Source organism: Schistocerca nitens, chromosome 5 (genome assembly GCF_023898315.1).
Source record: "Schistocerca nitens isolate TAMUIC-IGC-003100 chromosome 5, iqSchNite1.1, whole genome shotgun sequence".
In the NCBI taxonomy this organism is placed as follows: Eukaryota; Metazoa; Arthropoda; class Insecta; order Orthoptera; family Acrididae; genus Schistocerca; species Schistocerca nitens.
The window spans coordinates 835,016,608-835,042,550 of record NC_064618.1 but is presented as its reverse complement, the minus strand read 5'-3'; the positions used below and the strand labels follow the sequence as shown (position 1 = coordinate 835,042,550).

Here is a 25,943-nt window from a genome sequence, read left to right as displayed (position 1 = left end):
TGTGTTCCGTAAGATTACAAACTCACATTTTCACAATCCTAAATAAGGCACCAGTTTGGTTATGAATCAAGTTTAATATGCTAAAATTTTAACGGAACAATGATCAATGTTAAAATAAATGCCCAAATATAAATTGATTTATTTCTTTTTATTTAAATTGTCTGGTTATCGTAAGATTACTAAAAGATTATAATTAATGTTAGTCTGGTTGGGAATTTGGTAATCTTGACTGCATACCTGGTGAAACAGTTGCTCAGTAATGCAAGGTTAACTTCCCCAGATTGCTCACAGCTTTTAACCCGCTTTTATTGTCTTGAATATCAGCACCGCTTTCAGAACAAATTAATGCATCAACTTTACATTACAAGTAAAGTTTTAACACTTCCATTCTCTTACAGAAGATTATTTTTAAAATTACATCCATAGATCAATTACATTTACATAAATGGATATAAAATGAATAAAATATTTACATAGGTGATAAATCAAGACAGGGTTATACAGATGCCATATTAAGTAAAAGCAGACAAAGAGGTTACACTGATCAGCCAGAACTTTATGACCACCTATGCTATAGTCGGTACGTCCAACTTTGGCACGGATAACAGCCGCGACGATTCGTGGCATGGAAGCAACGAGGCCTTGGAGGAAGTTGGCACCACATCTGCACGCACAGGTCACCTAATTCCCGTAAATTCCGAGGAGGTTGGCGATGAGTTCTGGCTCCACGTTCACTCACATCCCAGATGCGTTCCATCACGTTCAGATCTGGTGAGATGAGGGCCGTCACATCAACCGGAACTGGCCACTGTTGTCCTCGAACCACTCCATCACACTTCTGGCCTTGTAACATGGCGCATTATCTTGTTGAGGAATGCCACTGCCGTCGGCAAACATGATTACCATGAAGGTGTGAACATGGTCTGCAACCAGTGTGCGATACACCTTGGCCGTCATGGTGCCTTGCTCGAGCTCCACTGGACCCATGGATGCCTACGTGAATGTTCCCCAGAGCATACTGGAGTCCCTCCAGCTTGTCTCCGTCGCGCGGTACAGGTGTCAAGGAGCTGTTGGCCTGGAAGACGACGGATTCAGCCCTGCCAGCGGCATAACGAAGAAGGTGTCAGGTTTCATCATACAATGAAACGCTAAGCCACTGCTCCAATGTCCAGTGCCGACGGTCACGTGCTCATTTCAGTCACAGTTGCCGACATTGTGGTGTTAACATTGGCACGTGCGTTGATCGTCGGCCGTGGATGCCCATCGTTAGGAGTGTTCGGTGCAGTTTTACTTGGCCCAGGATTAAAGTCTGACGTTAGTTCCGCCACAGTTCGCCGCCTGGTCTGTTTTACCAGTCTGCCCAGCCTACGAGTTCGACATCTGTAATGAGGGGTGGCCGACCAATTCCATGACGTCTGGGCGTGGTTTCACCTTCGTTTCGCCACGTGTTGAACTCACTCATCGCAGCAGTGCTCGAACACCAAATAAGTCGTGCAGTTTCCGAAATACTCGTGCCGCGCCTGTGGGGCATCAAATTTTGCCCTCTGTCAAACACAGATAGATCTTGCGCCGTCCTCCTTCTAGACACATCAGGGAGCCTATTTCGGTACAAATAGTCTTTTTTATCTACCTCATTTAGATAAATAACACGACAGAATATACACTCCTGGAAATGGAAAAAAGAACTCATTGACACCGGTGTGTCATACCCACCATACTTGCTCCGGACACAGCGAGAGGGCTGTACAAGCAATGATCACACGCACGGCACAGCGGACACACCAGGAACCGCGGTGTTGGCCGTCGAATGGCGCTAGCTGCGCAGCATTTGTGCACCGCCGCCGTCAGTGTCAGCCAGTTTGCCGTGGCATACGGAGCTCCATCGCAGTCTTTAACACTGGTAGCATGCCGCGACAGCGTGGACGTGAACCGTATGTGCAGTTGACGGACTTTGAGCGAGGGCGTATAGTGGGCATGCGGGAGGCCGGGTGGACGTACCGCCGAATTGCTCAACACGTGGGGCGTGAGGTCTCCACAGTACATCGATGTTGTCGCCAGTGGTCGGCGGAAGGTGCACGTGCCCGTCGACCTGGGACCGGACCGCAGCGACGCACGGATGCACGCCAAGACCGTAGGATCCTACGCAGTGCCGTAGGGGACCGCACCGCCACTTCCCAGCAAATTAGGGACACTGTTGCTCCTGGGGTATCGGCGACGACCATTCGCAACCGTCTCCATGAAGCTGGGCTACGGTCCCGCACACCGTTAGGCCGTCTTCCGCTCACGCCCCAACATCGTGCAGCCCGCCTCCAGTGGTGTCGCGACAGGCGTGAATGGAGGGACGAATGGAGACGTGTCGTCTTCAGCGATGAGAGTCGCTTCTGCCTTGGTGCCAATGATGGTCGTATGCGTGTTTGGCGCCGTGCAGGTGAGCGCCACAATCAGGACTGCATACGACCGAGGCACACAGGGCCAACACCCGGCATCATGGTGTGGGGAGCGATCTCCTACACTGGCCGTACACCACTGGTGATCGTCGAGGGGACACTGAATAGTGCACGGTACATCCAAACCGTCATCGAACCCATCGTTCTACCATTCCTAGACCGGCAAGGGAACTTGCTGTTCCAACAGGACAATGCACGTCCGCATGTATCCTGTGCCACCCAACGTGCTCTAGAAGGTGTAAGTCAACTACCCTGGCCAGCAAGATCTCCGGATCTGTCCCCCATTGAGCATGTTTGGGACTGGATGAAGCGTCGTCTCACGCGGTCTGCACGTCCAGCACGAACGCTGGTCCAACTGAGGCGCCAGGTGGAAATGGCATGGCAAGCCGTTCCACAGGACTACATCCAGCATCTCTACGATCGTCTCCATGGGAGAATAGCAGCCTGCATTGCTGCGAAAGGTGGATATACACTGTACTAGTGCCGACATTGTGCATGCTCTGTTGCCTGTGTCTATGTGCCTGTGGTTCTGTCAGTGTGATCATGTGATGTATCTGACCCCAGGAATGTGTCAATAAAGTTTCCCCTTCCTGGGACAATGAATTCACGGTGTTCTTATTTCAATTTCCAGGAGTGTAATTCAGAGAGTACCAATATCAAATGCCTGTTATCACCTACCACAAGCAAAAAGTTTTACGTTGGGAAATAGTTCTACATTTCATTCATACGCTCCAGTGTCTCCGGTATGAGATCGAGAAGTTGTAGTACGAAATTTTTATATAAATTTGGGATCGTCATATTCTTCCATATAATTTGTGTGATGTTCCCGTTTCTTCACCTTCCCGAATGGGGAACAAACAATCTTTTCATCACTTATTCTGTAACTACTTCTGTCATTGTCAAAACTTCTATCGCTACCAGAATCACCGGTTCAGTTACACCGCGTTTATTCTCCGTTTAGGCCTTATTACGTGATCGTACAACGCGTTTTTCGCGCTATTCCGAGAATAGAACGTAAAGCGGCTGCTAACCGGGGACTGTACAACTGGCCCTTAGTATTGTAGCGTTCTGGAAAAAATTTTATGTCAAAATTTCATTTTCTTCGATACACCGAGAAGCTAATATGTAACCTTCCTTACGTGTTATTCCTGTTAGTCGTTTATTTCCACACTGGTAGTTTGAATCTATGGATTTTGCTAATAATTATAACAACGCTGATCATTCGCACACCCAATCAACCACATAAGCAATCAGCGACTGGCACTCACCAGTTCGGGTTTATTCTGCTCAGTTCGTAGAGCCCCGTCCCCTTTTGTCTGGGGGGGGGGGGGGGGAACTTTTTATTTCTAGATGCGACGGAGATTCCCCTGGTAGAAACGTCACGCACGCTATGCACACATTAAGAAATCGACTAGTGATTCGTTCAGAAATCAGCTTAGAATGTGTTCGGGAATGTTCAAAAACAAAATGGGATGCGTTTAAAAAATGGTTCAAATGGCTCTGAGCACTATGGGACTCAACTGCTGAGGTCATTAGTCCCCTAGAACTTAGAACTAGTTAAACCTAACTAACCTAAGGACATCACAAACATCCATGCCGGAGGCAGGATTCGAACCTGCGACCGTAGCGGTCTTGCGGAACCAGACTGCAGCGCCTTTAACCGCACGGCCACTTCGGCCGGCGATGCGTTTAAAAATCACATAAATAATCGGTAGCCCAACGTGTGCTGAATGCTAGGCGCTTTGTCAAACAAGGTTTTCTTCTTCAAGAATATGAATGTGGCACCCCCGAAATTGCCGCCCGGGGCCGATACCACATGTTGCCCCCCCCCCCCCCCCCCTCCCTTAAGCCGTCGGCACACGGACCGTGCTGTGGAACGTTAACGTTGAGCGTGCCAAGTTCAACGTGCTGCTGAACGCTCAGGAACGATGCGACTTGTGTATACGGTACGTGGGCCACAAAAGGGTATACGCGATCGCAACGCACTCCAGCGGCAGTTGAGGGATATTTCTAGTTCGTAAATCACACTGTTTACTCAACGGGCGCGCCTAAATTTCCCACATTAGCTCTATTAAAACGCACATTTCCTCCACGGCCACGAAAAGGAAAGTACCATGTCCAATCAGTAAGGACAAAGGCTTATAAAAGTTCCATTACAAATAGTGCTGTACATATTTGGAATACTTCTCCGCATGACATGAACATTATTTCACCATTCCCACATTTTAGTAAAACCCCAAGATCAGTCTTACTTGATCACTGTTCCTACCCAGTAGCAGAATCTTTGCAATATGTGAATTACAGAGCGTAAAAGAAAAAGGGGTAAGATATCTTTATACAAGTAACGCAAGCTGTCCTGTAGATTAAGCCAATCGAACAGTCACCCCTCACAAAAAGGTGAACTTATATTTACATAACATCAAATATTACAGTATATACCTATATATTAAACTAATAATAAAGTATCAGAACCTAATAAAAACACGAGTGTTTGGGAAAAACTTGGAAATGTCAAGACGCAACCACCGCCCAACAAACAACTCGTTACATGACACTGATGTTACTCATTACGCTAATCCAACAACCGAAGCCTCACATCTAATCATACTATGTTACCCCTTGCTGAAAACCTTAATCGTAGATATTTTACTAATTGAAATTTAATTATAACAAACTGTAACAAGAAAAATGCGTTTTGGGTGGATCTTCAGTGTGTCGCTGCCATCAAATAGCCCACTCTCGTAATACGTAAGTTACAGTAATTCTTTTGCCAAGAATATGATGTTTCTAATTATTTTATTGGAACGAATCACACAGTTAACAACGGGTTTTCCAGTGATTCTCAATTTGCTGGTGCTCAGAAACGGCATATACAGGGTGTTACAAAAAGGTACGGACAAACTTTCAGGAAACATTCCTCACACACAAAGAAAGGAAATATGTTATGTGGACATGTGTCCGGAAACGCTTACTTTCCATGGTTCAAAATGGCTCTGAGCACTATGGGACTCAACTGCTGAGGTCATTAGTCCCCTAGAACTTAGAACTAGTTAAACCTAACTAACCTAAGGACATCACAAACATCCATGCCCGAGGCAGGATTCGAACCTGCGACCGTAGCGGTCTTGCGGTTCCAGACTGCAGCGCCTTTAACCGCACGGCCACTTCGGCCGGCTTACTTTCCATGTTAGAGCTCATTTTATTACTTCTCTTCAAATCACATTAATCGTGGAATGGAAACACACAGCAACAGAACGTACCACCGTGACTTCAAACACTTTGTTACAGGAAATGTTCAAAATGTCCTCCGTTAGCGAGGATACATGCATCAACCCTCCGTCGCATGGAATCCCTGATGCGCTGATGCAGCCCTGGAGAATGGCGTATTGTATCACAGCCGGCCACAACACGAGCACGAAGAGTCTCTACATTTGGTTCCGGGGTTGCGTAGACAAGAGCTTTCAAATGCCCCCATAAATGAAAGTCAAGAGGGTTGAGGTCAGGAGAGCGTGGAGGCCATGGAATTGGTCCGCCTCTACCAATCCATCGGTCACCGAATCTGTTGTTCAGAAGCGTACGAACACTTCGACTGAAATGTGCAGGAGCTCCATCGTGCATGAACCACATGTTGTGTCGTACTTGTCAAGGCACATGTTCTAGCAGCGCAGGTAGAGTATCCCGTATGAAATCATGATAACGTGCTCCATTGAGCGTAGGTGGAAGAACATGGGGCCCAATCAAAACATCACCAACAATGCCTGCCCAAACGTTCACAGAAAATCTGTGTTGATGACGTGATTGCACAATTGCGTGCGGATTCTCGTCGGCCCACACATGTTGATTGTAAAAATTTACAATTTGATCACATTGGAATGAAGCGTCATCCGTAAAGAGAACATTTGCACTGAAATGAGGATTGACACATTGTTGGATGAACCATCCGCAGAAGTGTACCCGTGGAAGCCAATCAGCTGCTGATAGTGCCTGCACACGCTGTACATAGTACAGAAACAACTGGTTCTCCCGTAGCACACTCCATACAGTGACGTGGTCAACGTTACCTTGTACAGCAGCAACTTCTCTGACGCTGACAATAGGGTTATCGTCAACTGCACGAAGAATTGCCTCGTCCATTGCAGGTGTCCTCGTCGTTCTAGGTCTTCCCCAGTCACGAGTCATAGGCTGGAGTGTTCCGTGCTCCCTAAGACGCCGATCAATTGCTTCGAACGTCTTCCTGTCGGGACACCTTCGTTCTGGAAATCTGTCTCGATACAAACGTATCGCGCCACGGCTATTGCCCCGTGCTAATCCATACATCAAATGGGCATGTGCCAACTCCGCATTTGTAAACATTGCACTGACTGCAAAACCACGTTCGTGATGAACACTAACCTGTTGATGCTACGTACTGATGAGCTTGATGCTAGTACTGTAGAGCAATGAGTCGCATGTCAACACAAGCACCGAAGTCAACATTACCTTCCTTCAGTTGGGCCAACTGGTGGTGAATCGAGGAAGTACAGTACATACTGACGAAACTAAAATGAGCTCTAACATGGAAATTAAGCGTTTCCGGACACATGTTCACACAACATCTTTTCTTTACTTGTGTATGAGGAATGTTTCCTTAAAGTTTGGCCGTACCTTTTTGTAACACCCTGTATACATATAGATTTGAAATGAATGCCAATATGGCGCCTCACAACTATGTACTGAAGGGAGACGGCGTACGTGTGACGTAGGTGGCGTTGTGCCATCTCATTGGTCAACGGTCAGACGCACGCTCATAATATCTTACGTGCCAGATATTGCTCTACAGGTTCGGAAAGACTTCTGAACGTGCTATTCCACGCTGTGACGTCAGAAACTCGGCACGCTCAACGCTCAACGTTCGGACGCACGGTCCGTGTGCCGACGGCTTTAGGATCCGAGCTTGAGAGCAGTTGGCCGACCTGGGCGGCGAGCATGGCTGTTGGGCTGTTGCCAGTTCGCGACGTCGCTATTTGCGTCTCCCCACTCGCTCTTACGGCCAGCCGGTACGTGCCTCAACAGGTTACGTCTCAGTCCTCGAGCGCCCTTGTTTACGTCGAGCAGTTCTCGAAGACTACCGGTAACACAAGCGTGCGGAGCTTTAGAGAGACTCCTGCCTGTCGTAACGATGTTATCAGGGTGTCTGTTTAGGTTTTCTTTAGAACGGAAATGAACCAGAATAAATGAGTACAAGAAAGAGATCGGAGATCCATACGTGTACACCCGAGGTGCCAACAGCAGTCAACGCAGACATCAGCAATGTCCAAGGAGCTTATTCAGTCCGCCGAGCAAGTGTTTCCACAGGAAGCAACGGACCTGGAAGCTTGTCGCCAGCCCCAGCGTCATTCTTACTTACAAGGGTCGTGCAGCGCACAGTCCCAATATCAACAGCCGCGGCTGCACCATTCACAAATATCACCAGTTCAGTCACAGGCATTCGAATTACCACCGAATCAAGAAGGGCCACTATCTTCCCACGATATTCCCCAAGAGTGTCGACCTCATCAGCAAATACAGACATCAAAACCATCATCGCGAGGTATGTAACATATGTATTACTAACGACAGTGCGGTTCAGTTCATGAATTTTTTGCGTTAGTATTATTACGCAATATTTCACAGTTGTGAAGATACATTCGTAGCATTTTTATTTTGTTTCACCTTTTAAAGAGCACACAGTGCCAACCATTACTTAGATTAAGCGTTCTTGTTCTTTTCAACTTCCATAAACTTCATCATCCTCCCACTATTTGTCTCTTCGACTTTCTGTCAGTTCCTTGTACGTGAACGTGTTAGAGTCGACCCTCTGTTTGTAAGAAGTCTCTGTATAGGCAACACCACCGTGAAGCAAAGCCTTCGCACGTATGTGTGATTATGAGAGATCTGTGACGACACTTTTTTGCGGCTGAGCAACACGATCTCTGATTAGGCTACGGTTGCAGTGGCACCGACATCGGCGGATCTCGCCAACGACCGACATCGTCCGAAGATGGCCGATCTTTGCAAATCAATATGTCACTACGTATGCGCTCACAATGTGGCGGATCTCATTGCTCGAACTTACAGATTTCCGACTACAGTCGGTGAAATTGAAATCAGTTTGTTTTAATCGGTCATAATGGCCGAAAGACAGGAAACATGGACTGTGAGAAACTGGTAAGTTTACTCAAAAGTGAAGTTTGTGGCATCCTGAGAATAAAAATATCATAATCAGTTTATAGATCTGAGTCTATGGATTTAAACGCAGGTTTATTGGAAACCATAAGTAGGCAAACTCCTTATCAGACATTTTAGGCGTGGTTTATAAACTCGAAAAATAATTTGTTCAAGAGACAAGGATGGTGTATCTTATGATTAAAATTACTGCAATGGGTCTTTTTGAGTTATGATAAGTGCCCATTAGGTGTCTACAAACTATTTTTACTACTTACTGGCGTTTATGTGCCAGTAGTCTGGCTGTTCTGTTACATGAAGTGGTTTGTAAATGTGATGTACGTATGTGTTTTCACTTTACAGTGCTTTAGGTGTTCCGGTTATCTTACTCCAGACTTTGTGTTCGTTTTTTACACATATGCTGAATGACAGTCACTCAAGGTTAACTGACGTAATTCTACGCAACTTTCAAACAAATTCAGCAAAACAGATTTCGCGTGCTTTTCTAGAGGTGTGATTTGAGCTCTTTTAAAAAATCCGATACTCATATTAAGGATGCAGTTCTGGCTCGAGTTGACATGTGGCGATTATATTTTTCCCGTGATTAGACCTATTCCGCGTTCTGAAAAGTACGGTTGCAAGATTTTGAGTGATACGTTGGATGGTATTTACCATGTCCTAAATACTAATTTTAAAGCTAACATTTTCGCTCTTTCACCCCAAATACTACGAAATTTTTACCTTATTCTATACTGAATTTTGGAGCTATGCTGCTTGCAAGTGCTCTACAAGCCACTGCTATACGATTGATTTTCTTTATTAAAAGCTAAACTGAATTTGAAATAATACTGTCACCAGTCATCTTCGTACTTCCTTCCTCAAATCCAATGGCCAAGTGTTCTAAGAGCAGCGAAGTTTTCAGTACTAGAATTTGATTATCTGAACATATCTACCGCCAGTATTGCATTAATATTCACCTGTGTCAGAATAAAGTGAGCTGCTGTAGCGGGACTTTTGAATTTCGCCGGGCTACACTCGTTCCCTCAGATAAAAAATATCCCGTCGCAGCGGTATGAGCGCTCGACGGCAGAGAAACTACTAAAATTGTAACTCTTTTTTTGTTTTCTATCCGTTTCAATTGTCTCTTGATAGCCGAAGCTTAAGGCAGACTTGATCTGATGAAGACGTTAAGAAAACTTATTAGCTAGTCTTGATCTGATTTTAATGTGTAGACACATTGTGGAAGTTGTTAAGAAATTCGGAGGATGGAAGTAGCGAAGTAAATTAAATTGCATACAGTATCAAGATGATTTTAATTGGTATAAATTATTGATTCCTGGACGATTGCAAGATTTTGGAGCAGACTTTTCACGCAGAATTGAAGGAGATTTTTGAAGACCTGGACGCCGCACGAAAGAAGACATGTTAACCTGGTAAAGAATGAACTCAAAGCTACGCCATTTCCCCCTGTCAGTTACACTTTGTTGTTCTCTGTTCTTTTTCAAAAATTTTTGTAGTGGAAATTGGCTTAACTTTTGCTCAAAAACGCCACAAGGACCACCCCAACAATAGCTTTTCCGAATAACGAAGTCCGGTAGCTTTTCTGTAATACAAAGTCCGATTTGCTTTTCATTTTTCCCCTTTTTCACGGTCATTAACGATTTTAAAAATCCCATTTTCGCTTACGATTTCTTCCCACATTTTCAAACTTTTTCTTTTCTTCTCTAATATTTTTCTTTTTTTTTTATTAACCACTACACTGCTCTGAAACCACAAATCTGCTTTTTATTAATTAAATAGTACTTATTTACTCACACACAAATTTCAACTATTCACGATATAATAGAAACATCCTATTTCACTACGTAAATTAACCAATATGTTCTCTTCACCTCACTGGCAAAACCTTTGTGCACCGACGTTGCCACTGTAGCATCATAAACCGTAGTCTGAACAACGTATTTTGGAGAGATCCTTAGTGCAGTGCGTCATTGAAACTACATATTTTGGTAGTACATGGGTACTTCGTAAAACGTGTCTGGTAACTCCAGTAATTGAACACGGAGCGTATTGAACTCGAAACGTTCTTTTCGAAACAGGTATAGCTCATCCATCAATATTTTTAATAGCAAATGCCGCACCGCAGCACTCGTCTCCAAGCACAGAAGCGTCGTGATGTCCATTCCATCACTGGAAGCTAAAATCAAACCCACTTCATACATAGACTAGATGCTAACCTAACCTAATCTGCTAGACCCTGCCAAAACTGACGAATTAGATCGGGCGCACCGCGACGAAGCCGTCGTCCGATGTTATCGGGCGACCTCTGGCGCCGGCGTCTGACGACCGCAGTCGATGCCACTGCCAGAGCAGCCTTGGAGCTGTCCTTGAAAACGACTCAACCTGTTCAAGCAGTTTGCGTCACAGTTCGGGAGATTTCGCGCTTTGTTCGATCTTTTGACCGGCCTATGATCTACTGACTTTTGTTGGTACTATCAAAACGATCTGTCTTAGCGCTTTTAATGCACTATCGGTTTAAAAATAACTCTGAAACAAGGACTGAAATATCTTCCAGAGTGCAAGTCATGCGTAACAACAGCAAATAGTAAATAAATTAAAGATCACAATCGAGATTCTGTCCAGTTCTCAAGAATTCGCTCGACACCATCTCCAAGACAGAACTTGTAAAGGAAACTCCCCATTGCACCCCCCTCAGATTTAATGGTAAGAGGGCCTAGTGGACAGCCGGTCAAAAACTGAACACAGATCAAGCCTGAAAACGGGAAGAAGGTGTACTGGACAGTGCAAAAAAAGAAAAAAAAATAGAAACAGCGAACGGTTCCAAGAACAAAAAGTGAAATATATAGCAGACGGGTAAACGAATGGCGTGGTGGTTAAGTCGTTACCGTACTGGACTGTCACACGGGCCGCCCGTGTTTACTCTCCCACATACCAATTTTTTCTTTTTTTTTTCGCTGTTCTCTTCATTCAAATTTGTTCTATGTCGTGGTGTAACATCCGTTTGCAACAGCGCGGTGTAAGGTAGGGACCTGTAATGAAAGTTGATACTGCCCAACTGTTCCGTTAGCAGCCGAAAGAAAGTGGTTTTCGAGTGGGAGCTGCAAACGTTTGACGACAAGGCGACAAGTCAACCGAATCCCCCACCAGAAAACACGTCTGGTGTGTCACACACATTATTGGTGACAGTGTGTTATATGATAGGAATCTCTTATCGACGCACCTAATTTGTACGTCTGGTAAGTCAGTGAGAAATGCCTCCTTACCCGATATCCTATGGATGTGGAAGTGAATGTGATCACTCTCAAGGAAATGATGAAAACATAATAGTTTGTCACATAAGCTGCAACAAATGAACGCAACAATTTCACGACCACGCAGTTTCTCTGTGCTCTGTCAAAACATAGGTTTTTAACGTTTTTGAAGTTCCGTTCCGCTTTGGAGGTCTCGAATCTTTGAATTCCTTCGTTGTAACATAGTTCACATCCGTTTATTTGTTATTTTCGTTTCTGTGAGACGGTTATGTGGTCTCTGCCACACTGTCGTTATTCACCACATTTACTTGCGACGCTAACGTATTCTTACCACATGACCTGTATTCTGTAACCAATGTATAGTATAACAACTTTAAAAACTACAGGAAGAGAACAAACATTTCAATGCCCGGACGAACAGCTCATAATGTTGTGGAAAAAAAATGGCACAAGGGAGTTTAGAATAGGGCTCGCCCGCATGGCTGTCCAACACCATGACACCATGACCATTTATTTACGACGCCGATGCTCTTTCAGGCTGCTCTTTATTGCACTATTTGTTCTTAGACCGTTCACTGTTCCTATTTTGCTTTTCTTTCACAGTTCAGTACGCTTTCTTCCTGTTTTCGTGCTTGATCCGTGTTCAGTTTTTGTCGGGCTATTCACCGGGCTATCTTATTACTAAATCTGATGGAGGTAGGATGGGAATTTGTTCATGTTAGACTACCTCTGCATTTCATTCACGCTGTAAAAATTACAGTCACTTTGTTACGATACATTTCGTTTGGTCGGCATTTAATTCTCGATTAACTGTCATGACTGTTTCACCTAAATTTTGCCCCCCCCCCCCCCCCCCGCCACCACTAGTTTCAGACCGATTAAAATCGTAACGATTTTATCTGTTATTCTAAAAATAGTTGGATGGCTCATTTGCGACCTACTTGGTATAACTTTATCGCCTCTCATAATCATATAAAATATTGTACTGTGTTCAGTGAAGTAATATTTTTTGAAGGACAACATTTTCGTCTTTGTCACCTTGACTTAAAAATCAACGTAAATGTTTATACAGCCTTACATAATGGTATGAGCACTCGTTTTGTGAATTTGTTCAAACACGATAGGAGTTAGTCTACTGGTAGCATTTAATGGTATTTCCTCCAGCGTTTCACGAAATTTTCAAATTTTAAGCAGAGCCATAGCATTTTGTTGTGGTATTCGAACGTGCAAACACTAAGTTGCCGTTGATCCAGGGTAGGCAATTTCAAATCTTCTATTAATGACTTCGCTATGAAGGATGCTTGGCTTCCATGACAAGCACACATCGAGTGAGTTTACTTAGTCCTGTTGGTCCTACGATGCGCACCTGAGCAGTTTGCAAGAAGGTAAAGGTGGCCGTGCTCCTTTCTTACACTTCGTACCTTCGACGCATGCCGACTTAGGATGTGGTTTCTTACAGTTAGCGCAAAATGCCTTACCCTCCTCCCACAATCTGACATTTTATGTCCTATGTTTAGGCATAGGAAACATCGGTTAGTACTTTTTAGTTTATGTTTTCTTTCAGTGAGGTCAGTAACTATGTTACATTCTTGGACCCAATGGCCACGTTCTTCGCAAAAGACGCAAAATGAATCGTAGTTTTTATTGCCCTTGGGTAATGTCTGTGATTAGCGCGGACATGAAGGGCTGGATGTGGAAGTGTAAGTCAACGTTCTATTGTCACGGAGGATCTTCTGCGGATCGGCCGCGGTGGTCTAGCGGTTCTAGGCGCTCAGTCCGGAACCGCGCGACTGTTACGGTCGCAGGTTCGAATCCTGCCTTGGTCATGGATGTGTGTGATGTCCTTAGGTTAGTTAGGTTTAAGTAGTTCTAAGTTCTACGGGACTGATGACCACAGATGTTAAGTCCCATAGTCCTCAGAGCCATTTGAACCATTTTTTTGATCTTCTGCGAAGCATGCGCTGCGTCTATTTCTGTTCCTATAAATTCCATCAAGTGAAGCATGTCCCCTTCTGAAGGACCGCTTTGCTTCACGTGAATGACGCAGCGTCGGCAGATATCATTAGGAAAAGTTCTGAGAATTTTTGGTTCTAGTACGCGACGATAAGCATTTACATATTCACCGAGCGCGCCCAAAGCTTGGATGCAGCGGTTGCACTCTATAAATGTAGAAATAAGGGATTCTGCATTCGGAAATTGAATGAGCTTAATAGATTCTAAATAATTCAGGTGTTGTTGTTGTTGTTGTGGTCTTCAGTCCTGAGACTGGTTTGATGCAGCTCTTCATGCTACTCTATCCTGTGCAAGCTTCTTCATCTCCCAGTACCTACTGCAACCTACATCCTTCTGAATCTGCTTAGTGTATTCATCTCTTGGTCTCCCTCTACGATTTTTACCCTCCACGCTGCCCTCCAATGCTAAATTTGTGATCCCTTGATGCCTCAAAACATGTCCTACCAACCGGTTCCTTCTTCTAGTCAAGTTGTGCCACAAACTCCTCTTCTCCCCAGTTCTGTTCAATACTTCCTCATTATTTATGTGATCTACCCATCCAATCTTCAGCATTCTTCTCTAGCACCACATTTCGAAAGCTTCTATTCTCTTCTTATCCAAACTATTTATTGTCCATGTTTTACTTCCATACATGGCTACACTCCATACAAATACTTTCAGAAACGACTTCCTGACACTTAAATCTATACTCGATGTTAACAAATTTCTCTTCTTCAGAAACGATTTCCTTGCCATTGCCAGTCTACATTTTATATCCTCTCTACTTCGACCATCATCAGTTATTTTACTCCCTAAATAGCAAAACTCCTTTACTACTTTAAGTGTCTCATTTCCTAATCTAATCCCCTCAGCATCACCCCATTTAATTTGACTACATTCCATTATCCTCGTTTTGCTTTTGTTGATGTTCATCTTATATCCTCCTTTGAAGACGCTGTCCATTCCGTTCAACTGCTCTTCCAAGTCCTTTGCTGTCTCTGACGAACCTCAAAGTTTTTACTTCTTCTCCATGAATTTTAATACCTACTCCGAATTTTTCTTTTGTTTCCTTTACTGCTTGCTCAATATACAGATTGAATAACATCGGGGAGAGGCTACAACCCTGTCTCACTCCTTTCCCAACCACTGCTTCCCTTTCATGCCCCTCGACTCTTATACCTGCCATCTGGTTTCTGTACAAATTGTAAATAGCCTTTCGCTCCCTGTATTTTACCCCTGCCACCTTCAGAACTTGAAAGAGAGTATTCCAGTTAACGTTGTCAAAAGCTTTCTCTAAGTCTACAAATGCTAGAAACGTAGGTTTGTCTTTTCTTAATCTTTCTTCTAAGATAAGTCGTAAGGTTAGTATTGCCTTACGTGTTCCAACATTTCTGCGGAATCCAAACTGATCTTCCCCGAGGTCCGCTTCTACCAGTTTTTCCATTCGTCTGTAAAGAATTCGCGTTAGTATTTTGCAGCTGTGACTTATTAAACTGATAGTTCAGTAATTTTCACATCTGTCAACACCTGCTTTCTTTGGGATTGGAATTATTATATTCTTCTTGAAGTCTGTGGGTATTTCGCCTGTCTCATACATCTTGCTCACCAGATGGTAGAGTTTTGTCATGACTGGCTCTCCCAAGGCCATCAGTAGTTCTAATGGAATGTTGTCTACTCCCGGGGCCGTATTTCGACTCAGGTCTTTCAGTGCTCTGTCAAACTCTTCACGCAGTATCTTATCTCCCATTGCATCTTCATCTACATCCTCTTCCATTTCCATAATATTGTCCTCAAGTACATCGCCCTTGTATAAACCCTCTATATACTCCTTCCACCTTTCTGCCTTCCCTTCTTTGCTTAGAACTGGGTTGCCATCTGAGCTCTTGATATTCATACAAGTGGTTCTCTGTTCTCCAAAGGTCTCTTTAATTTTCCTGTAGGCAGTATCTATCTTATCCCTAGTGAGACAAGCCTCTACATCCTTACATTTGTCCTCTAGCCATCCCTGCTTAGCCATTTGGCACTTCCTGTCGATTTCATTTTTGAGACGTTTGTATTCCTTTTTGCCTGCTTCATTTACTGCATTTTTATATTTTCTCCTTTCATCAATGAAATTCAATATTTCTTCTGTTACCCAAGGATTTCTATTAGCCCTCGTCTTTTTACCTACTTGATCCTCTGCTGCCTTCACTACTTCATCCCTCAGAGCTACCCATTCTTCTTCTACTGTATTTCTTTCCCCCATTCCTGTCAATTGTCCCCTTATGCTCTCCCTGAAACTTCAGGTGGGCTTGTGTAATTCAGTTTTTATCGCCATAGCATACAGTGAGGATTCTCTTGGTTCCTTCATATGCGTCAGAGATCACAGAAATATCAGCGGCTGAATACTTTGGTCTCCCTTCTAAGCAGCCACGCAGAAATATGTGTTTGTGAATGGTTGATATCGTGGTATCTTGAGCAGTCGATTGCTGGAATTCTTCTCAAAAATGAGCCCAGTTCTCAACATTTCCGGAAGGCGTCTCAGATTTTGTAGTGGGCAATCTTATAATAAGTAGCGGAACAGTTTATTATCACTGATGGTAGTGTGAGCCATGAAATTCTTAAGTTCCCCTCTCTTCCCCGTGACGTGCGCAGCATAGCGCGCTTGGCTGCGTCTATATATTCGTCACATTTGAATTCATCAGCAGCATAACCAGCGTCATCGGAAAGATCGAGTCTGTTGTTATCAAAATCTGTTTGCGTACTAAATACTTCCTGCAATCTATCTTTCACTGTGCGACTGGTCCCGGCGGAGACACGAATCCTCCCTCGGGCATGAGTGTGTGTGTTTGTCCTTAGAATAATTTAGGTTAAGTAGTGTGTAAGCTTAGGGACTGATGACCTTAGCAGTTAAGTCCCATATGATTTCACACACATTTTTATCTTTCGAATATTCATAATTTTCAGTGGCAATTGTGTCATTAAAGTTGTGTTTCTCGTACAAAATACGTGTAGTATTAGCTCTTGCTCTCACCCATACACTTTTCAAGCGTTGTAACAGATCGGTTGCTGTTAGCATTTTCCGTGTAAGACATCATGAAGTTACTGCAATTGTCTAAGTGGATCAATATAGTACGTAGTTTGACAAACAACTAACAGATGACAGCACCAGTCATAAACAATCTACAAGCGTAGTTAAGATCTGATTATCCGTTAAAGCGCCAATCGATCTGTTACAATAGCAGTACAGACGGGCAATAATGTAATGAGTAGTAGTTACAAAGGCACTACAAAATATGTGGCGTGATAATTCAGTTGAACTTAACTTTGTGTGCAAGCGGTTGTCGTCGGAGAGTTTGTTGCTTGCCCGAAAAATTGCTGTAACCAACTCCCTCGTGGTATTGTCACGTGACGTGCGTCCAAAATTCGTGGTTCACAACAGCAGCCGTGGAAATCACTTCCCGGGTTTCGGCACCAGTTCTTATGTCGTGAATCACAGTAGCAAGTAGCGATTTTTATTCTAACACAACACTTTAAACAGTCACAGAACACACATATGACAAAAGAGTTTACATGTTATGTCTTACAAAGAGTATTATTAATTAGAGATATAAATGTCCCGACGATTTCAGTTCCCAACAGTTGTGGCTAGTTCTTAGTTTCTTGCTTATCCTTTGCAATCACGTCGCGAGCCAAATGTCACGTAATTGTTCGAACACGCCCGATACCGTATCTAACGTGCGTCGTATCGGAAAGTCTCGAGCCTGTTCGAACGCGAGTATCGTTTGACCAGTCCTGTCTCTGGTACACACGGCAGTTTTTGTGCGCCACTGTTGAAATACATGCTTCTGAGTGTAACTTAGTGTCTCTTCAAAAGGACGTCAAACTGTAGGGAAAATTACGATAACGGACAGTGGCGGCTCGCGAGTTTACATTCTGAGTGTTCGTAAATTTTTAGATTTAGATAAATCTGAGAGTGTGAAATTAATTGCTGTATAACACTTATGATTATGAACAAATTTATACAACTATAGCCTGCCAATAATAATAATAATAATAATAATAGTAATATGCATCACTTGTTTGACAAAAGAAAGATATGTTTTTGTGGAATTTTGTTGTTTTGTGCATAATAAATACTGTTTAGGGCATGAACGAAATAATCTATATGTTTTCGCTACTCACAGTTTCGCATTTTTTTTTGTATGTGGGAGTTTTCGTGCTTTTTTGTTTTTTCAGACCGACATACTAGATCCCTAACACCTGTATTAGTCCACAAATTAACCTCCGGGCTGAAAATCAGACATTCTCACGTTGCACGCACACAACAATTTAGGCCTACTGTACACTTTTTCGTCAAATGTATGCTTGCAGTCACGCTTATTTGATTACGTCATTTTTTCAATCAACGGGTGTTCGCCGAGTGGCCTCAGTTCCTTTAGTACTAAGACCGGTGTTACACTATCAAATTTCTTTGTCAAAGATTTGATCAGAGATGTGATCAAATATTCGTCAAATATATTTGACAAAGATCTTTGATGTGGCGCTAAAACGGGGTATTACACTGTCATCATATTTTTCGTCAAAGTTCAAGATGGCTGACAACAACAACTTGTTATTAACCGCAGCAGCTGCATGTACCACAATTGCACAGTGTGCATATGTGGAAGAGAAGAGGGGGGAAAAAGGAAACGTACCTGGGTGAAGCCGTGGGTTTTACGACGACACAATAAAAGCATTCAACAAAACTTGTTACGTGAGCTTATAGTGGAGGACGTCAAGTCGAACATTAATTACTTAAGAATGGATAAGCATACATTTCTGTATGTGCTCAGTGAAGTGTATCCTCATATCACAAAGCACAATACTCACTCATGAACTGCTATATCTGCAGAAGACATGCTCACTGTAACACTCCGATTCCTTGCTACAAAAAAAATGGCTCTGAGAACTATGGGACTTAACAGCTATGGTCATCAGTCCCCCAGAACTTAGAACTACTTAAACCTAACTAACCTAAGGACAGCACACAACACCCAGCCGTCACGAGGCAGAGAAAATCCCTGACCCCGCCGGGAATCGAACCCGGGAACCCGGTCGTGGGAAGCGAGAACGCTACCGCACGACCACGAGATGCGGCCATGCCTTGCTACAGGAGAGGGTTATATTAGGTTGGGTTAGGTTAGTTCTCCAGTCTTCTTAATGTATTTTTGTATTCAGGGTGCCTCAAGTTGTGAAGCGCCTCATCACCTTTATAAATATCTATTAATTTTGTAATTGTAGGTACACGCCAATTGTATTTACCGGCAATGTTAATAAAAACACTACAGATGCAATGCTGCAGAAATGCTAGCGCTCCACGTGGTAACATGTCACATTGCAGTGAACAGAAGACAAGCGACTTCTTTGATCAAATCTACAGCAACGCCCTAGATTTGATCAAATATTTGAGAAAGTTCCCTATTACACCATCAAATTTCTTTGGAAAAGATCTTGGACCAAGATATTTGATAGTGTAATACCAGCCTAAGGTTTCCTGGTAATTTTCTTTTCTGTTAGCACTTAGAATAGATTCAACAGAGCTAATGTTGACATTGCACATGAAATCCGATTCCCAACAGTAAACTACCGCTTTGGAAATGATTTAATTCAAGTAGTTTTGCCTGCCAATATGGTCACATGACTAGAATACAAATGATACTTTGAGAACCGTAATGACCTAAAATAAACCGTCGTCGATCCCACATTTAAGTGAATGTCAAAGAAACTGAGATATTTTGTCGTGAACGACCTTACTCGTGAATGCAATGTAGGCGTTCAGCACAGATGAACCTGACTCACCATAAGTTCAACGAAAGTCAAAAGTGTGAATAAATGCTACAATCTCATAATCGATGGTTCTCATCGCCTCAAATCGATTACCGTGCGACAAAATGCAAAACTTAATACACTTCAGCTCATACAGAAACCCACAAAATACGATATTGGAGTGCCTGTTACTCCGAATTACGATGTAAAGTTCCTTCGGACATGCATGCAAAACGTACTAACACAGGCGCTGCGATATCGTATTTATCTGCCGACAGCGAGCAAGCGACTTTCCAGTAAATTGTCTCCCTGTACAAGAAAATACATAATGGATGTGCGAATACAGGTTGTAGGCACATGGTTGACGACATATTGAGGTTTGGATGTGGCCGTGACTCGTGCTCGGATAGCCAAATGTTAAGACGACCGCCAGCCATAAGCGGGATATCCGGGTTCGAGTCTCTGTTCGGCACAAGTTTTCGTTATTGTCATTCCATTAGACAGTTGATTATCCATATTCGCAACTACGAATACATTTAACGTAACCCACAAAACAGGCTTTGCTATCAGTATAACTATTGCGTACCGAGCGCGGTGGCGCAGTGGTTACACACTGGACTCGCATTCGGGAGGACGACGGTTCAATCCCGCGTCCGGCCATCCTGATTTAGGTTTTCCGTGATTTCCCTAAATCGCTCCAGGCAAATGCTGGGATTTTCAAATAACTTCCGGGAATTCAGCCAGGTAACACTTTCAGCGACCGCCGATATTTCTGCGGGAGAACACCCCGCCGTTTTCAAGGCAAACTGCAACGGACAGGCGGCGTGCATGCAAATTTAATACCTCGGTTCTGCGACAGAAGCAGGAAAGATAACACACACACTGAACACTAGTGCCACCAAAGATGACCAAAGTCAGAGCTATCGATAGTGAGACTATGAATTCACAGGTGAGGCAGCATTGACTCTGTTCCTGTTTTTTGACAAGGGAGAGAGCCGGATTCCAAACAGAGTTTAAACAGAAACTAGCGAGCAACCTCGTTAACAGGGATGGAGGTTTCTGTTTAAACTCTGTTTGGAATCCGGCTCTCTCCCTTGTCAAAAAACAGAGGAACAGAGTCAATGCTGCCTCACCTGTGAATTCATAGTCTCACTATCGATAGCTCTGACTTTGGTCATCTTTGGTGGCACTAGTGTTCAGTGTGTGTGTTATCTTTCCTGCTTCTGTCGCAGAACCGAGGTATTAAATTTGCATGCACGCCGCCTGTCCGTTGCAGTTTGCCTTGAAAATGGCGGGGTGTTCTCCCGCCGAAATATCGGCGGTCGCTGAAAGTGTTACCTGGCTGAATTCCCGGAAGTTATTTGAAAGTTGTATACGCCAGGAGAAACTCAGGTCTCAAAATGCTGGGATGGTTCCTTTCAAAGGGCACGGCCGACTTCCTTCCCCGTCCTTCCCTAATCCGATGAGACCGATGACCTCGCTGTCTGGTCTCCTTCCCCAAAACAACCCAACCAACTGTTACGTATGCTGACATCCAATCTAATTTTACTATATAGTGAATAAATTGGCATATGTGAGGAATGTATAGCGGGATTTACGCTAAGCGAATGAGGAGAAAAGTTTGCTGCTGTGTGCTACCACCTGTAAGCACCGAGGTCAACTTGTGCAGGAGTCGTGAGGGCTAGTTGTGCACGCCATGAACTGTGCACGTTGCTTATCAAATCCGTATGTATTTTATCCATAAGGCAATTACGTCACACCAGTTACTCATCCGCAAAAGCTCCTTAAAATGTGCACAGCTGAAGATGGGTTTTGCCGGCCGCGGTGGTCTCGCGGTTCTGGGCGCGCAGTCCGGAACCGTGCGACTGCTACGGTCGCAGGTTCGAATCCTGCCTCGCGCATGGGTGTGTGTGATGTCCTTAGGTTAGTTAGGTTTAAGTAGTTCTAAGTTCTAGGGGACTGATGACCACAGCAGTTGAGTCCCATAGTGCTCAGAGCTATTTGAGCCATTTTTTTTGAAGATGGGTTCGCGTCCCTCTTGCTACGGCATCAGTGTAGCATAGCGCGGTAGGTTTAGTGCCCCATATTTCAGATTACCGCAACTACGTTACGTTTAACAGCATTAAAAAAAACATAACCAATAAATCCGCAAGGTCAAAAATAGTATGTTCATGTGCTCTTACGCAGCAGCCGCCACTGATAATGGACCTAAATTTAGTGTGTTCACATTCCCATCTGCAAAGACGTAACACGCAAATGGGTCTCAGCCGTTCAGAGGATCTGCACATTTATCTTGATTAATGTATGGTTATACTCTGTTTAAAAATTTAATGTTACAAAACCGAAAACTCTAACCAATATGCTAACAATAACGAAACATTACATAACCTCAACCTTTGCAGTCTTGAGTCAGGTTTCCTTTATCTGTTCGCATCCTATGACTAGATAAACAGTAAGGTGTACGCTTCTTTTGAGGTGTGGAATTGCATTTGAATGTGGACGACATTTGAATAAGTAGCAGAACTTATGACCAACTTACTATCAAACTCCTTACGACACCTATGGACGACCCACATTTAAAGAAAGGTGGGTAAGAATTACTTAGCAGAAAATTCTTGTAATCACTTTTTAAGAAAATCTAATTTGAAGTACTAGTTCCATAAGTTATTCCAATGTTGATTCTAGGCCACCACGTAAAAGTACATAATAACTAATTGCTTGATTAATGTTGTGTTTATCTCTTTATATCCAGATGGTCTCCCGTTAAAGTTGTCGTGGTGTCCTAATTGTATGCCACTGAATCAGGTATTTGCTCGAGAAGATGCAGATAGTCGTCGGAAACGTTTGGAAAGCAGTGCATTCGAGATAGCTGTACAGTAGAGTGTGGAAACGGATGAAAAATCACTTGAGATGGCTTTTAGCAATTTAGAAGAATTTTAAGATAAATTATGTGATTGTGAAAAGCACATGATAAACAATCCAAACAGTTTGTGTCTTGTATCAGTTAAGGATAATCCTTATCTAAAGGTTGTGTGACATGTATTTATACTCGTAAATAATGATTTATTTCTTTGTTAATGGTGCTCAGTTAACGCTTGCTGGAAAGCTGAAGATACCCATGAAAGTAAGTGAATTCATGCAGTTTGTAACGTACTGAAAGAAATTTATCTTTTATGTAATTGAGGCTCCTTTTGAGGCGAGTTTTCCTGCACTAAAAACATTTTGGATAAGCTGTTAGAAAAGTTACCTGGAATTGAAGATAAAATTAAATTTTTTGAGGGACAAGTTTCATTTATACGATCAAAAAGTTCAACACAGTTTAGGCATTGAAGTGATTTAATGATTTTGTGGTCATTAATGCACATATGAGTCCACATGTGAAACGTCCCCTTTGAAAAATTATGAATTACAGTGCTGGTAAACTTGCGTTATTTGATTTTCAAACAGCTGGGCAAAACTGATAGTACTCAGACATTTCTCTTTACTTATTCTGATCAACAGTAAACTGACACACATATTTTTTTAGCGCAACGCATTACGACTCAATAATCGCTACAAAAGAATGGCCCTGACTAACAGTAACGTATACCTTTCATCAATCACTAACCTCACAAAAATCTTCGTTAGTCGAACTACTGCAATACAGCGAGCACCAATACTGCCAGCAAAATGAAAGATTCCAACTACTGAAGGCACTAACTACTGATAGGCATAATTAGCAAATGAAAGATTTTGATGGAGAACAAACAATGTATTTACCTTAATATTGGTTCAAAAATGGTTCAAATGGCTCTGAGCACTATGGGACTTAACATCTTAGGTCATCAGTCCCCTAGAACTTAGAACTACTTAAACCTAACTAACCTAAGGACATCACACACATCCATGCCCGAGGCAGGATTCGAACGTGCGACCGTAGCAGTCCCGCGGTTCCGGACTGCAGCGCCTAGAACCGCAAGACCACCGCGGCCGGCCCTTAATATTGTTCAAAAGCATTATATAATATCAGTTCATGACATCCAGTCTTACAAATTTCGTTTTTCTGACGGACACACGTCCAGATCGTCATCTCTCAAAACTCTGCCATCTCTCTCCCCACATCCACCACTGCTGGCGGCTCACCTCCAACTGCACAACGCTACGCACTGTTCATATCCAACTGGCCAGCACTAGAATAGCGAATATTCCAACAATGCCAACCAGCCACAGACTGCACACAGCACAGTCAGTGATGTTCATACAGAGCGTTACGTGGCGTTACCAACATAAAAACCTAAACAGCCTACTTACACATGCATGCACGTTTATGAGAAGTGTGAGGTGTCAGGTCAGAGGGGTGTTCTGAACACAATTTCGACACAAAGCAGCTCAATAGGCTGTGGAGTGGAAGGGTTAGGCTAGCAATAGAACAGTGCATCACCATTCGCTAGACACTCATTTATTGAACAGGTATTACCCAAAATGAACAATCAGTACGAATTACAAAATAATATTCTTTTCCTTTAAGTCACTCAAACATTTAAACAGGCAAATAGCAATCATTTAACTGAAAGCCTTTTAAGAAAGCAAGACTAGAAACTTTGAATGATGAGTTAAAATCATATTTAAATAGGCTCTGACTGAGCACATATTTTAAAACGAAATACTTCCTTTAAGGCACCAGCGATCAAAATTAATTACATAATCCTCAACAACCATATTACATCCAAGACATTTAAGATAAAACTGTAATATATAACATCAGAGAGCTGCAGTCCCAAGTTTTAAGCAGCATGTTTCAGGTGGACTGCACTGCAACAATACAAGTCCCTCAGAGGATCTCCCCACACAGGAAGTTATTGCCGCAATCTACAAAATATCAACATCATTCCATGTACAGACCTAAAACAAACTAAAAGCTCTCTTAAGTTTGGTACAGTTAATTCCCTTTCAACATAACATACACCACAAGTCTAGCCCTAGGACGGCACCGACAACCCGCAATTTAACACGCAAAAAACTACAGCAATGCACTCAACCGTATCCTTACAGAATCCAAGAACAGAGAGCCGGCTCCCCAATAGCGGAACATTTAACCACGCGCAGCGTGCGGGTTTGCGGGATGCTGATCTCGCCCTTAACCTCAACACCAGTTCAAATACTAGTCAGCCTACAATCTTGAACCACCATACACATTCCTTCAGTTACTGCATGGAAAGCCAGTGTGATAGGCAAACAGACCAGCATATGATAACAGCTTAAGCAATTTCCTTACTAGACAACCCTGATGAATAGTAGCCGTAACTTTTTTTTAAAACGTGTGCACACCCACAATCAAAAGACAAACAACACCAATAATAAGGACAGTAGCACATAAGCAAGTAGCAATTGTAACTTCTGCTTAGATTGGCTCCAAATCAGTGCATGATTGAACACACCAGAGAACAGCCTTTGGAACATAACCATCAATACAATAGCAAATTACTCACACGTGTACTCCCCCACGATTTCGATTTACAAAGCCATAGACAAAACGTGGAGAACTTAGACCAACATAATGGTGCTCCCTCAGTTTCCCCAAATAACTGACTCCCTTAATTGCACAGCAAAGAACCAGATCTAATGAAACCACCACAGTTTTCGCCTCTAAATTGTCACAGTACAAGTGAGACTCAATCACAAATGTAATTTTATATCACCAGTTCCCGTATAGCCAATACAAGCGCCTGATTTTCACCCGTTTATAACGGCAGGCAGCAACATCGTACGGAAAAGAGCGTAGACACAAGCTCTTACCAATTCTCTTCTCCGAAAGCAGCCACCGCAACTCTCGGGAACCACTGTGACATCCAATGCAAAAATCGTTACTCCTTCACACAAATTACAGGACGCCCGCTTCCCGCTGCTTGCTACGGCGCCTTCCGTTCAGAGCCAACTTGCGATAGGTCCGGTCCCACACTCGCTGCGTCAACCCGACAACCGTCTTCCACCACGTCCCGGAGCACACCCCCCACAGGACCTCGCCTCGTTACTCCTTGCGTAGGCCCCAGAGGGCGCTGCTTACCGCCCTGACCGTGGCAGGAAAGATAAACCAACAGAGTGGCACTATCGATATGAGCCGCCACGGCTCAAAGTGCTTGCATTTTTTTCCATTCCGAGACCAAATATTTCATCAATACTTTGTAGTAAGCTTTCAACAAACCCACTCATTGAGCCGCGAAGTGATCAATTTCTTAATGACATCACAAACAGGGCTATAGCTTGATCTATAAACGACCAAACT

At 43.4% G+C, this 25,943-nt stretch overlaps 1 protein-coding gene across 2 annotated transcripts in view; it reads left to right on the top strand.

Annotated features, from left to right (window-relative positions):
* The window catches only part of LOC126259963 (band 7 protein AGAP004871), a 570,890-nt gene that overhangs the window by 180,566 nt on the left and 364,381 nt on the right, over positions 1-25,943 (top strand). Inside the window, exon 1 of one of the 2 annotated variants that reach the window (XM_049957075.1) lies at positions 7,530-8,016. The exons of the other annotated variant lie outside the window; for it this stretch is intronic. Within the exon in view, the coding sequence (XP_049813032.1) occupies positions 7,737-8,016 (280 nt within the window). The 5' untranslated portion in view covers positions 7,530-7,736. Of the gene's footprint in view, positions 1-7,529; positions 8,017-25,943 lie in introns of those variants that run through there. 2 annotated transcript variants of the gene reach the window in all.